The sequence below is a fragment of the Elgaria multicarinata genome, chromosome 19 (genome assembly GCF_023053635.1).
Source record: "Elgaria multicarinata webbii isolate HBS135686 ecotype San Diego chromosome 19, rElgMul1.1.pri, whole genome shotgun sequence".
Taxonomy (NCBI): Eukaryota; Metazoa; Chordata; class Lepidosauria; order Squamata; family Anguidae; genus Elgaria; species Elgaria multicarinata.
Window position 1 is genome coordinate 13,002,917 of NC_086189.1, and position 12,399 is coordinate 13,015,315.

Sequence of the window (12,399 nt, forward strand, 5' to 3'; positions counted from 1 at the left end):
TTTTCGAATTGCAGCCTACGTTTCATTCAATGGGGCTTACGCATGCTAAAACTCTCAGGATTATTAAACTGATGTCTAGTTTCAATGAGTAGCTTGGGTGATAATCACTCCGTGCTTCTAAACATATTGGGAAACTTTTGAATAATAAAATTTGGACAGTGTGGAAGACGTAGTGGATTTAAAGGTTTTAATAAAGGTTTAATATTTTGGTCATCAAGCTACCATGGTGGAGTAATGTTTTTGCTGGAAAAGGAATATGCCAATCTGCTATTGACTACGTTTTCACGTTAAGGTTATTTCTAGACACCATCTGGTCACTGTGCCCATGTTTTAAGTAGGTTAGATGTCTGAAAGCAGCCTAGAAGTTTAGCACAAATTATTTGTTCTAATCGATTAAGGTTGTCCTTTTCCGTTCCTGACCTCCCACATCTACCCTTTCTTGATTAGGTTGCTTTGGTGCTATGACAAGATACACAAGAATATTTGAGACGTTTATTAGCAGAACAATATAGATAAAGGGACTATAGTTTGTTTCTGGCATTGTGCATCTTGGCTTAGATTCTGTAAACATGTGTGTTTTGTTTGTAACTAAGTTCCATGTTTTGAGTTTATTTTTCTTCTGTTTCAGATAACATCCCAGAGGAACTGAAAGACCCGTTTTATATAGACCAGTATGAGCAAGAACATATTAAACCACCTGTCATCAAGCTGTTACTGTCCAGCGAGCTCTACTGCCGTGTCTGCAGCCTCATTCTGAAAGGGGATCAGGTGGCCGCTCTACAGGGACACCAATCGGTCATCCAGGCTCTGTCTCGGAAAGGGATTTATGTCATGGAGAGCGATGATACACCTGTGTCTGAATCAGACCTCAGCTGTGTGCCAATCAAAATGGTTAGCTTAAGAAAAGAGAGCTTAGCTTTTATTTATCACGGTGCCCTTTAGGGTTCCCCCGCCCTCTTTCTTTACTTCCTAGCTCCCTGATCTCTGTCCTGTTTGAATTGGCCAAATGTCCCAGTTTTCTTGAGAGATGTTTGATCCGACCGTTTTCTTCGTTCCTTAGAGTCCTCACATGGCAATGATTGATGCTCTTATGATGGCCTACACTGTGGAAATGATCAGCATTGAAAAAGTGGTTGCAAGTGTCAAATGCTTCTCTACGTTTAGTGCCTCAAAAGAATTGCCCTATGATCTGGAGGACGCAATGATATTCTGGATTAATAAGGTAAAATGGTGGCATAAAATAGTGTATTGTTGTTGTTATTATTATTATTGCGTTTATATCCACCTTTTTTCCTGCAAGAAACCCAAGGCAGTATACATAACCCTGCTCCTCCTCTCCATTTTATCCTCACAACAACAACCCTGTGAGGTGGGTTGAGCTGAGAGTCTGTGACTGGCCCAAAGTCACCCAGTGGGTTTCCATGGCCGAATGGGGACTAGAACCCGGATCTCTTGTCTGACACTCTAGCCCAATGGGTTCTCAACAAGGGGGAGTTTTAGGGGAAATTAGGGGAATTGGGACCACTATTCAGCAAAGTATGATGTCCTGTAGACTATATCTTCCTACACATGTTATTAAAAACGTCCCAGAAAAGTGTCATGTCGTCTGCAAAAGCCAGGCCTTTGCTCTCTTTTCCCTCCCTCCCTCGCAATCCTAGAAGTTTCAAGCTTCCCATTTAAAGGGGCAACGCAAAGCATGGGAGCTGAGAATGTAAAAGCAGCCATGCTTTGCTTTGCCCCTTTAAATGGAACTAATATAGAAAAAATAAAAGATTTTCAATATTATATGCATATTATTTGGAATGCACGTTTTGAGTTCGACTATCTTGGGAAGGGGGGAATTATATTCTGAACAATGGGGAAAGGGGGGAATGGAGCAAAAAAGGTTGAGAACTGCTGCCTACACCACACTGGCTCTAATATGTAGATGTGAGCGAATTTATGTATTTTATTTATTTACAATATTTATATACCGCTCCTTCTTTGAAGATTTCAGAGCGGTGAACAAATAGAATAAAATAATTAAAACGGAATAAAAACACTGTTGAAATGACATTTGAAGGACAAGGTTCAAATAAAACCACGGCTGGTCATTCAGGGAAGCTTCTTGGAACAATAATATTTTCAGGAGGAGCAGAAAACAAAACAATGTAGGAATTTAATTGATAAATATCCCTGTGGGGGAAAAACGTGTTCAGTGCTCTTTCCACCATTAATGGGCCGCATCCAGTTCAGTGCTAGCGATAACATAAATTACGTTGTGCTAGTTAGTGTAAGTGACCTATAGCACCAGAATAACAGCATTTGCTGGTATGATTCTGCAATACTACAAGCGAGAAGGATCTTGGTATTATTGTAGATCACAAGCTGAATATGAGCCAACAGTGTGATGTAGCTGCAAAAAAAGAAGAAGCAAATGCTATTTTGGGATGCATTAATAGAAGTATAGCTTCTGAATCACTCGAAGTACTTGAGAATAGGGGATGAGAACCAAAGATCAGGTTTGCATAACATGCCACAGCTCGTAGTGGCTTATTTTAGCCCACAATGAGTCATGGGTGCCGAGTTGAATATGCAAGCCCTGCTCAAGGATTGTTGTGTTGTGTGAACCCAGTGAGTGTGGGTTGTTTAATCCTAGCATAACTCCTCGCTGGGTTTGCATGACTCAACAACTCCTGAGCAGGGTTTGCATATTCAAATGGTGGCCGCACGCACCCTGCAGATGTCGTAGCCTCACCATGGATTAAATACCTGTCGTGTCATGCAAACAGCCTCAAAGACACGTGGGAAACTGACTTGAAAAATCCTGGTTAAGTTAGGTAACTATAATTTTATAATTTGAAATACTTTTCCATCCCCGCTGTTAGTACCTAGTATCACCATTAACTTGGCGCCGAAATGAAGCCAGCGCCGGCGGCAGTTGGGCCTCCAAGGGAAAGGCATTCCACAGCCAGGGTGCCACAACAGAGAAGGCCCTCTCCCACGCCCCACCATAGTGTATGTCTTGTGTTGGTGGGACGCGGAGGAGGCCTCTTCCAACAGATCTCAAGTCTCGGGCAGGCATTTATAGGGAGAGGCACTCCCTCAAGTATAGAGGTCCCAAGCTGTTTAGGGCTTTAAATGCCATTACCAGCACCTTGATTTCTGACTGGATACATATAGGCAGCCAGTGCAATTCCTTTAAGGTCTTTGTGGGATCTACCGGTTAGGAGTCTAGCTTCTGCGAGTTGCATTAGCTATAACTTCTGAGTCGTCTTCAAGGGCAGCCCCACGTAGAGTGCATTGCAGTAGTCTAATCGGGAAGTTACCAGTGCATGCACTACTGTGGCTAGGTTATCCCTGTCCAGGAAAGGCCGTAGCTGGCGGATCAGCCGAAGCTGGCCACAAGTACTCTGAGCCACGGGGTCCACTTGGGCCTCCAGTGACAAGGATGGGTCTAGGAGTATTTCCAAGTACTCCTTCAGAGGGAGTGCAACCCCATCTAGAACAGGTTGCTTACCCCATTCCCGGACTCGGGAGCCACCAATCCACAGAGCTTCCATCTTACCAGGATTCAGCCCTCATCCAGCCCATTACAGCATCCAGACACTGATAGAACAAACCAAATGATGATAAACTTAAGCAGTAAAAAGGTTTTTAAGAAAAGGAGTGTAATTGTTCTTACCTTTTTTTTGCATTTAGGTGAACCTAAAAATGAGAGAGATAACGGAAAAAGAGATAAAACTAAAACAGCAATTACTGGAAAGCCCAGGTCACCAAAAGGTAAAATGCAATTACACAATAAGATGAATTGTGGTGTTAAACTTATTCCCGCGTGTATTGAAAGCAGATCTAATTGTTTTTCAGTTGAGCTTGCTTCCAAATAAGTGTGCTTAGGATTGGAAGAGTCACAATGCTATCTTACACTTCCTCTTCATATAATTCTACACTATGCGTGATGCATCTGGGTTCTTTTTCTTTTCCCTCATTCTCCCTTATCCTACAAGTCCATGTGCTCATATAGCTTCTAAATGGTCAAGAGTTATCTTGTTCACTTGAGTGGAGGTCAGCTCTGTTCAAGCTTGCCATGTGCACACAGATGTTCCTTCGTTTCAAAGTGAATGGAGAGCCATTTGAAGGCTGCTTTGGTACTTTGGATTAGAGCCATTGTCTGTACTCCACATTTTTCTGATGTGTTAAAATGTCCGTGCTATATCTTGTTTAACGTTTGAATGCTGTATCCTTAACGTAGCCTTAAATGCTAGAATAATGTAAGGTGTTAAGCATTTATTCTGAAGATCGTTCAGGGTCACATTTGCATTGCACATTGATTTGAAGAAATTCAGAAACTCTTTTAAGTACTAATTAGCGCATGTGCAAAATATTTAGGCCACTGAGCCCAACCCTCTCTGCTCAGTGCAGAATTAGAAGTGTATGGTCACGTTCGGACAGCACAATAGTCAATGGTGGGTTAATAGTCAATTCCATGATTGATTATCTAGTGGGTACTCCCCACATGACATGATTATAGTCAACCGTGATGTGTATTATGGCCAGTGTTGAGTTGACTATTAGTCAGCAGTGTATTTGACAATCTTCTGCCCCATCTCCTCTTGCCCTCAGTCCTCCCACTAGTATCCCATCAGACATTGCTGCTGAAAAACTATCCTGCTGGTTGGACTAAAGCAGCTGCTGCTGTATTGGCCGCTCTTGCTAGGGGACTCTGCATTCGCCCAAAATAACCAACGGTGTGTGCGGAATAGTCACCAGTGCCCTCCGCATGACACGTTAACCAATGGTGGATCTGCCGTGTTGGTTATTTGCGTTGGTTATTTCAGCCAAATAACAACCCTGGTGTGAAAAACTCCTGACAGATGACGCAGTAACCCACCATTGACTATTCAACCCACCGTTGGTTATTTAACCCACCTTTGGCTATCGTGTCGTCCGAACCCAATCTATGTTTGTAGCTCTCCTCTTCTTTCCCCCTCTTTAACTATTCCAATGCACTAATATTTTAAGGAAATGCTACACTTTCATTACTGGAGAATGTAAACTTCCCCCAGATATTATGTGACATCAAAGTTGATTTATGAATGCTTTAACCAAACTGCACTGGATGCAGTAGTACAGCTGTGGATATGTATCACTAAATGCTGTTTAATTGGCACTGAAGAACCTACTCTGTGACTATCCCTTACTGCAGAGTGAGTGCTGTTGAGATTTCTTAATTTGGTGCTAATACTTGTTTCGGAGTGGATACTGTCCATTCAAGTTTTTGAATACTTCTGTACCAGAATAATTCCACGATATGAAAGTGTCTGTGGATTAGGTGCATTTAAAGTATTGCTTATAATGTGTTTTGCTGATGTTCCTTCTCCTGTTCCTATATTCCCTACCCTGCTTCCTGAGCAGTCTCCTTCCAAATGGTATTGGAAATTAGTACCTGTAAGTGAATTAACTCTATGTGACAGTTGTCATCCACAAAACCATGGCTTTTAATAATTATTTTATCCGTGTTTGCTTTCATTTAAAACGCAGCTTTCACAGTTTGCAATGTTATTCTGCTTTAAGGCATTATTTTAGGGCAAAGATAAGAAAAAGAAAATGTAGATTCCATTACATGATTTCCACGTACTATACATACAGCATACTCATCACTATACAAAGTTTCAGAATTGTTGCTATTCAAAATCTGAAGATGGAGAAACAAGGAAACCAGTCAAATATTAGGAACAATCTGTTGCTGATTTGTGCATTACTGTTCATAAAATTCAGTTGATGTAAGTGCTGAGGTGAAGCTGGTCAGTTTAAAGTCATTTGCTGCCTATATCCCTTTGCAAACAGATTTCCACGCTTCGATTTAGGTTGGGTGGCATTGGGAAGCCGGTTTACAATGAAAGGTGTTCTCCTTGTGCTTATGACCATATACTATGAATGCTTAATGCTTTGCAAAAGCAAAACGTTTCTTCAGTGTTTCAGTTCAAATTCTTATGGATAAGATGAATTCTTTATTTGGTTCTATATGTGAGTCTGTTCTTTTTCCTTCATGAAAGCACACAGATATATAATAGGACTATTTCAATGCGGCACCTTCCTATGCATGGTAGAAACTGCATTTGCTGCTCTAATGTAATTAAGGGAAGGCTCTGGATTTCCACCTGTACATGGCTTAAAATGCCCACAAGTGTCTGGTGCTGGACAGTGTTGGTGCTGGAATATTAGGGCACATAAAGTATTTGAGTTATTCTCATTATCGAAGAGTAATTCAGAATAAAATAGCAATCTAGGGGTTCTTGCATTCTGCAAATATTGCTGCAGTCATAGAATCATAGAATAGTAGAGTTGGAAGGGGCCTATAAGGCCACCAAGTCCAACCCCCTGCTCAGTGCAGGAATCCACCCTAAAGCATCCCAGACAGATGGTTGTCCAGCTGTCTCTTGAAGGCCTCTAGTGTCAGAGACACATCCTGAAGACACATCCCTACTTAGAAATAAAGTTGACTTTACGGGTCTCTTGAGCACAATTACCACAGACGTCTTGCTGCAATACTAGTATACTATTTCTTTAATATATTCCTCTAACATTTGTTGCAGTATTAGCACCTAGCGTACATCTTAAGCATTTATTGGCTAGTGCAGGAAGTCTTCAATCCAGGGCAAAAGTCACGAGCTTGTAATAGCTGTTAAAATTTCTTAATGAAGCCAGTGCTATATATTAAATTGAAAACTTTGGTTTAAAGAGATCGCTTCAGTCCACTTAGAAGTCTTCTTGTTTTGCTGCTTCATCCTAAGCAGTGGGGAGTATACTTTAAACTAACCAGATCACCTGACTATATATATAGTAATCAGCTTTATTCAAATGAACATATCCAGGACTTAATGGGTATTAACGTATTTGGATTTGTTACATGATTCTGATTGCCATCTTGTATCTTGCTATTCTTTTGCATAAGTCTGATCTGATGCATGCATTATCGCACTGCATGCTGGAACCAGTGGAATATGCTCGTGTGGTATAGTATAACTCACATTACATTACATTACATATTTATGGAGAGTTTCAGGCTGGTGGAGAAGTAACCTGTGCCTCATGTTATAAAACTGCTCAATTCAAGTTTTCTTATGTGGTCCTTGCCTATTGAGTAGAACATACCCCTCTGAACCTTTATACAATCTGATTTCAGTACCTGGCAAAACTCTCTATTCCTGCTGCATGGGCGACTTTAAAACTAAACCAAACTGCATAATTCAAAACTAATTTTTGTAGCTTTGCATGTCCATCCCTTCTTTGGCACTTGTAACCAAGTAAGATTTGTTTTCAGAAATAATTTCTCAGCCTGTGCTTTCCTCAAATATCTACACGTTCCATGCATAGAAGTGGCCTTGCATAGCTGGCTTAGCAATCGTGTGTTTACATTTTGGATAAAAATAGCTAATAGTTTTTAGTATAGTGGTGTATTAGTCAAACGTGGTTCATCAATTGAATATGGTCACAACGCTGGTGTTTTTTAAAAATGAAATATTGGATTTATTTTCATTGTTTTTGCTATGTTATCTGCTGGATTGGTAAAACTCACTTGCATCTGTTTTATGCTATATTATGCAGTAGCCTTAGAGGCTTTAGTTAAGGTATTGAAATACCTTCTACTGTAGTGGGTGAAGGGCTTACCGAGGTGCTTCACCCACTCAGTAAAACTATTGCAATTTTAATCATGAGCAGAGTACGCTTGATTTGTTATCAAATACTTGTATGCCCAAGCAATTGGTGATTTTGGAGCACAGCAGTACCTAAGTGCAAATATCTGATTATGATAACTCATTACATAATCTTAGGATGTATTGGTAGTGGAAGGGGGACGGGTATGGGAGTAGCCTTCTAATTAAATTGGATTTCATGTAGCCAATTAGATTTATTTATAATCTAAGTTACACACCTTTCTGCATCCTGGACTTCATATTTCTACTTCTCTAAATAAAAGTTTATATATTTTTCTTAGAAGGTTATTGATTAATCTGGCGGAATGGGCTGCTGTTGGTAAAATTGTTCTAAGATTAGTAACTTGATAGTCAAAACTAGCTTCAATGAAAATCAATACTGGCTTTGAAGATACTGTCTAACCAACTCACAATGCCATAAGGACTTTGGGTCTGTAGTCATGAAAACTGGTTTTGCTACAGCGGCATAAACTCTGCCTTTCTCTTATCAGGTACGTTACCGCAGAGATCACCTCTCAAATAGGCAGTTACCATTTTTCCCATTGCTTGAAGATCTGATGAAGGACTGCAGTGATGGGGCGGCTTTACTGGCTGTAATACATTATTATTGTCCCGAACAAATGAAACTAGATGGTATGTTAAGAAATTTAGAAAATTGACCTTGTTTTTAGACACAACCTGAATAAAATGCTATGGACATATCAAAATAGCTATTAGAAGCGACATCTAACTATGGTATCCATTATAATCCATCTTTGTAAACTGCCCAGAGATCTTGGTAAACCTCCCAGAGAGCTTCGGCTATGGGGCAGTATATACATGTAATAAATATTAATAATCCATGATAATAATCCAGTTATGTTCAGGGATTTGATCCAGCCAAAGCTGGTTTTTTCCAGCCCTGCTGAAAAGTCTCTCAGATTGAAACAAAAGGAACCAAGGGCCTTCCTAGACGAGGCCTTAGCGTGCCTTCAGACCCGGTTTCCCTGCTGTGCGTCCAGATGACGCACAGGGGAATCCGGTGGCAGGCCGCACTGAGGCCTCGTCTAACGCGCCATAAGCAAAGTCGCTTATGGTGCACCTTTTCCCCAGCTCCGGCCTCTCTGTCACCCCCCCTCCCCCCCTTGCCACCCCCCCCTGCCATCCTTCCCCCCCACCCAGGAAAAAAAACGGACTTACCAGTCCGGAGTCTTCGGGCCACACGCGGCCCCTTTAAACTGAAAAAAAAATGGCGGACGCTGCAGGGATCTGACGTCCCTGCACGTTCGCCGTCTGGAAGCTGCGGCGGCGCACGCTAACGTTAGTGTGCCTTGGCCCCGCCTCCCTGCTGGGATAACCCGGCAGGTCTAGCAAAGCCCCAAGGTGCGTAACTTGGTTGGATCAACCCCCCGGTAATTAAGTGTTCATGGTGGCAAGAAACCTTAAGTTGGAAATGCTGCTGCTTATAAAGCAAGGTTGTTGCTTCCAGCCTAAAACCTTTGGAGAAACCGTCTTTTCTAGGAAATCCCCAGTTTGGATATATAGAATGTCTTTGATAATAAAGTTCGTAGGTATGAAATACTGATTGTGGAACACTTCCCCCTTTTTTCTACACTTGGGCACATTCTTAACAGCTTCCTCGTTAACATGTCTTAAAACCAGAGCCATCTTGATGGTCTAACATTTTCAATCCTTTATTGAAAGTATATACTGAGCTATGCTTTAATAGTCCCCCTGTTGCCCCAGTCATGCTCATGAAACACGTTTTCTCACAATTTGTTGGTAGCTTTTTATTGGCTGAGAATATCCCAACATCTACTGCTGATACAAATCATCCCCAGTATCCATGGCGTGATATGGGCCTCATCTACTCCAAGAAGGATACTCCACTGTGAAAATGGTATGAAAGTGGAATATCAAAGGCAGGAGCCACACGACGGCTTTATAACAGTACTGAAGTGCACTGACAACTGTTTGGGCCCATGACACAGACCATATACCGCTTTCATACCACGTTCATATCCTGCTTGGTGTAGATGTGTCCTGAGCCCCAAGAGTTGTCAGTGCACTTCAGTACCACTGTAAAGCCGTAGTGTGGCTCCTGCCTTTTATATACCGCTTTCATAGTGGAATATCCTGCTTAGTATAGATGAGCCCATAGTGGGACTTCTGCTGCCTGATGCTTCTGGGCCTTCTATGAATATCATTTTCATAGCATAGCTCTTGCAAAGCACTGTTAGAAAAGGAATTCTTGACTGTTTCCTCCAATACTGTATTGAGTGATAATCTCTCGGGCTGCCTCATAACACCGATCTTACTTCTTTCCCCAATTGTCAGAAATCTGCCTGAAAGAAGTAACGTCGATTGCCGACAGCATCTATAACATTCAGCTGCTTCGCGAATTCTCGAATGAATATCTAAACAAATGCTTTTACCTCACGTTGGAGGACATGCTGTATGCGCCTTTGGTTCTAAAGGTAAGATGCATGAATAGATTTCAAGTCCCAAGTCCAAGTCAAGTTTATTGTACTTCGCAACCAGCTACCATACAGCTTCACATAGATGTGTTACATTCATTCATTCATTCATTCCCTTGGCCTTTGTGCACAAGAGCAGGGCCATCACAAGAAATTTAGCAGTTCTAAAAGTTACATATTTGTTAAAATCATTCAATAAAAAACAGTTTTTTGAGGGATGATCTTCCCTTCATCCGAACTAGCAAAGGAAGGATATAATTTTTCCTAATGTCTGAGTAGACTTTGCATTCTAAAATAAAATGGGTGACATCTTCTAAAGTAAAAAGGTTGCAAGGACAACCTCTGGTTTCGTTGCGGACACCCTGAAGGCACCCCATATGGTCTGACAAGGGGAGCACATTTAACCTTACCCAGGAAAAGGCTGTTCTCATCTTAACAGAGGGTAAATCAACCAGATATTTGGGAAGGTTAAAGAAAGTTTTAAAATCACTGGCTGCCAATTAGTTTCCGGGCGAAGTATGGAGTGTTGGTTATCACCTTTAAAGCCCTACATGGTTTGGGTCCAGGCTACCTGCGGGATCGCCTTTCTCGCGTACAATCCACCCTGCACACTCAAGTCCTCTGCTAAGAATGTACTCCAGCCAACAAAAACTAGGCTGACAGGTATTACCCAGAGGACCTTCCCTTCTACTGCTCCCAGACTGTGGAATGGCTTGCCGGGAGAGATTCGTCATCTTAACAGTCTTCTGGAATTTTAGAAAGCTATAAAGACTGATCTCTTCTGGCAGGCCTACCCAGTTGAATTTTAAATTTGCCTTTTAATAATGTGCTGCTTTTAATAATGTATTTGTTTTAAATGTTTATATGATGTTTGCATTTGTGTTGTACCCTGCCTCGATCCAGAAGGAGAGGCGGGTAGCAAATAAATTCATTATTATTATTATTATTATTATTACTATTATTATTATTATTATTTATTAAAGAAGGGGCTAAATGCACAAAAAGCTTATTAGATGCGCAACTTGTAATGGATTTCATAATTTTAAGTGACCTGCATGCAGAGGAGCTAATAATGTTAACATTCTTTTTCTAGCCCAACGTAATGGTCTTCATTGCTGAATTATTCTGGTGGTTTGAGAATGTCAAGCCAGACTTTGTTCAACCCAGAGACTTCCAAGAAGTAAAAGATGGTGAGATATTTGAACTGTTGTCGCATGAAACAGGAAACTTCCCTGCTGATGCCTAGAAAGAGTTATGGCAAAACACTTGTTTTCTAGGTTCTGTGGCATTCCCAATGTTTCTCAAAATGTAGTACAACCATTACTGTGGAGACGCAGGAAGTTGCTAGAGGTTTAAAGTTCCTTCCTGTGCCTCCAAACCAAAGTTTGTTCGTAGTTTAAAGCAGAGGCAAAATGCCAGGCTGTCTCCTCTCAATTTGCAGCACGACCACGTTTGAACCCACCTCTCCCAGCAAGCATAGGGAAATGCTCAGCCTGTGCCCAAGATAAATCATTGCTTAAGGCAAAAAAATCCAGTCCAGATGACACCACCCCTTTCACGAATTAACGTGGGCTGCAATCTTTCAAGAGCTTTCACCTGCCAAAGTCCCATTGCAACGGATGGGAATGGCACATGAGCAGATCATGTCAGTGTAGCACTCAGGAAAACTTGGAAGTAGGTTATATCCCTTTGATGAAGCTTATGTCTCATGTATTTTGCAGCCCTTAATGGCATCCAGAATTTCCTGTTTAACTTGGAAAAGGAAAGGAACCTCTCATGCAAGCACTGAGTCATGACTAACTCTTGGAGGGATGCCAGCTTTCGCTGACGTTTTCTTGGCAGGCCTTATAGCGGGGTGGTTTGCCGTTGCCTTCCCCGGCCGTTATTCCCTTTCCCCCAGCTAACTGGGTACTCATTTTACCGACCTTGGGAGGATGGAAGGCTGAGTCGACCCGAGCCGGCTGCCTGAAACCAGCTTCCGCTGGGATCGAACTCAGGCCGTGGGGAGAGTTTCAGCTGCAGAAACTGCTGCTATGGAAATGGGCTCAATTTTTGTCGTGATTTTTTCATTTTGTGTGGCCTTCACGTCCTCGCCATCCCCTGCCTCCTGGCACCCGTAGACTACCTCCATTTCTGGAACTATGCTTAGGGAATACTTAGAACAGTATAGAAAAATACTTACTATTTTTAAATGTTGTAAACCGCCCAGAGAGCTTCGGCTGTGGGGCGGTATATAAATGTAATTA

The 12,399-nt window shown here is 41.7% G+C and overlaps 1 protein-coding gene across 2 annotated transcripts in view; it reads left to right on the forward strand.

The window, feature by feature from the left end:
* CAMSAP1 (calmodulin regulated spectrin associated protein 1) overlaps window positions 1-12,399 on the forward strand; it is a 52,266-nt gene that overhangs the window by 17,086 nt on the left and 22,781 nt on the right. The window contains exons 3-9 of one of the 2 annotated variants that reach the window (XM_063144765.1): window positions 629-891; window positions 1,061-1,222; window positions 3,682-3,762; window positions 5,395-5,427; window positions 8,189-8,330; window positions 10,014-10,153; window positions 11,247-11,343. In XM_063144765.1, coding sequence (XP_063000835.1) covers window positions 629-891; window positions 1,061-1,222; window positions 3,682-3,762; window positions 5,395-5,427; window positions 8,189-8,330; window positions 10,014-10,153; window positions 11,247-11,343 — 918 coding nt within the window. The remainder of the gene's footprint in view (window positions 1-628; window positions 892-1,060; window positions 1,223-3,681; window positions 3,763-5,394; window positions 5,428-8,188; window positions 8,331-10,013; window positions 10,154-11,246; window positions 11,344-12,399) is intronic. The other variant, XM_063144766.1, reaches the window with a different exon arrangement.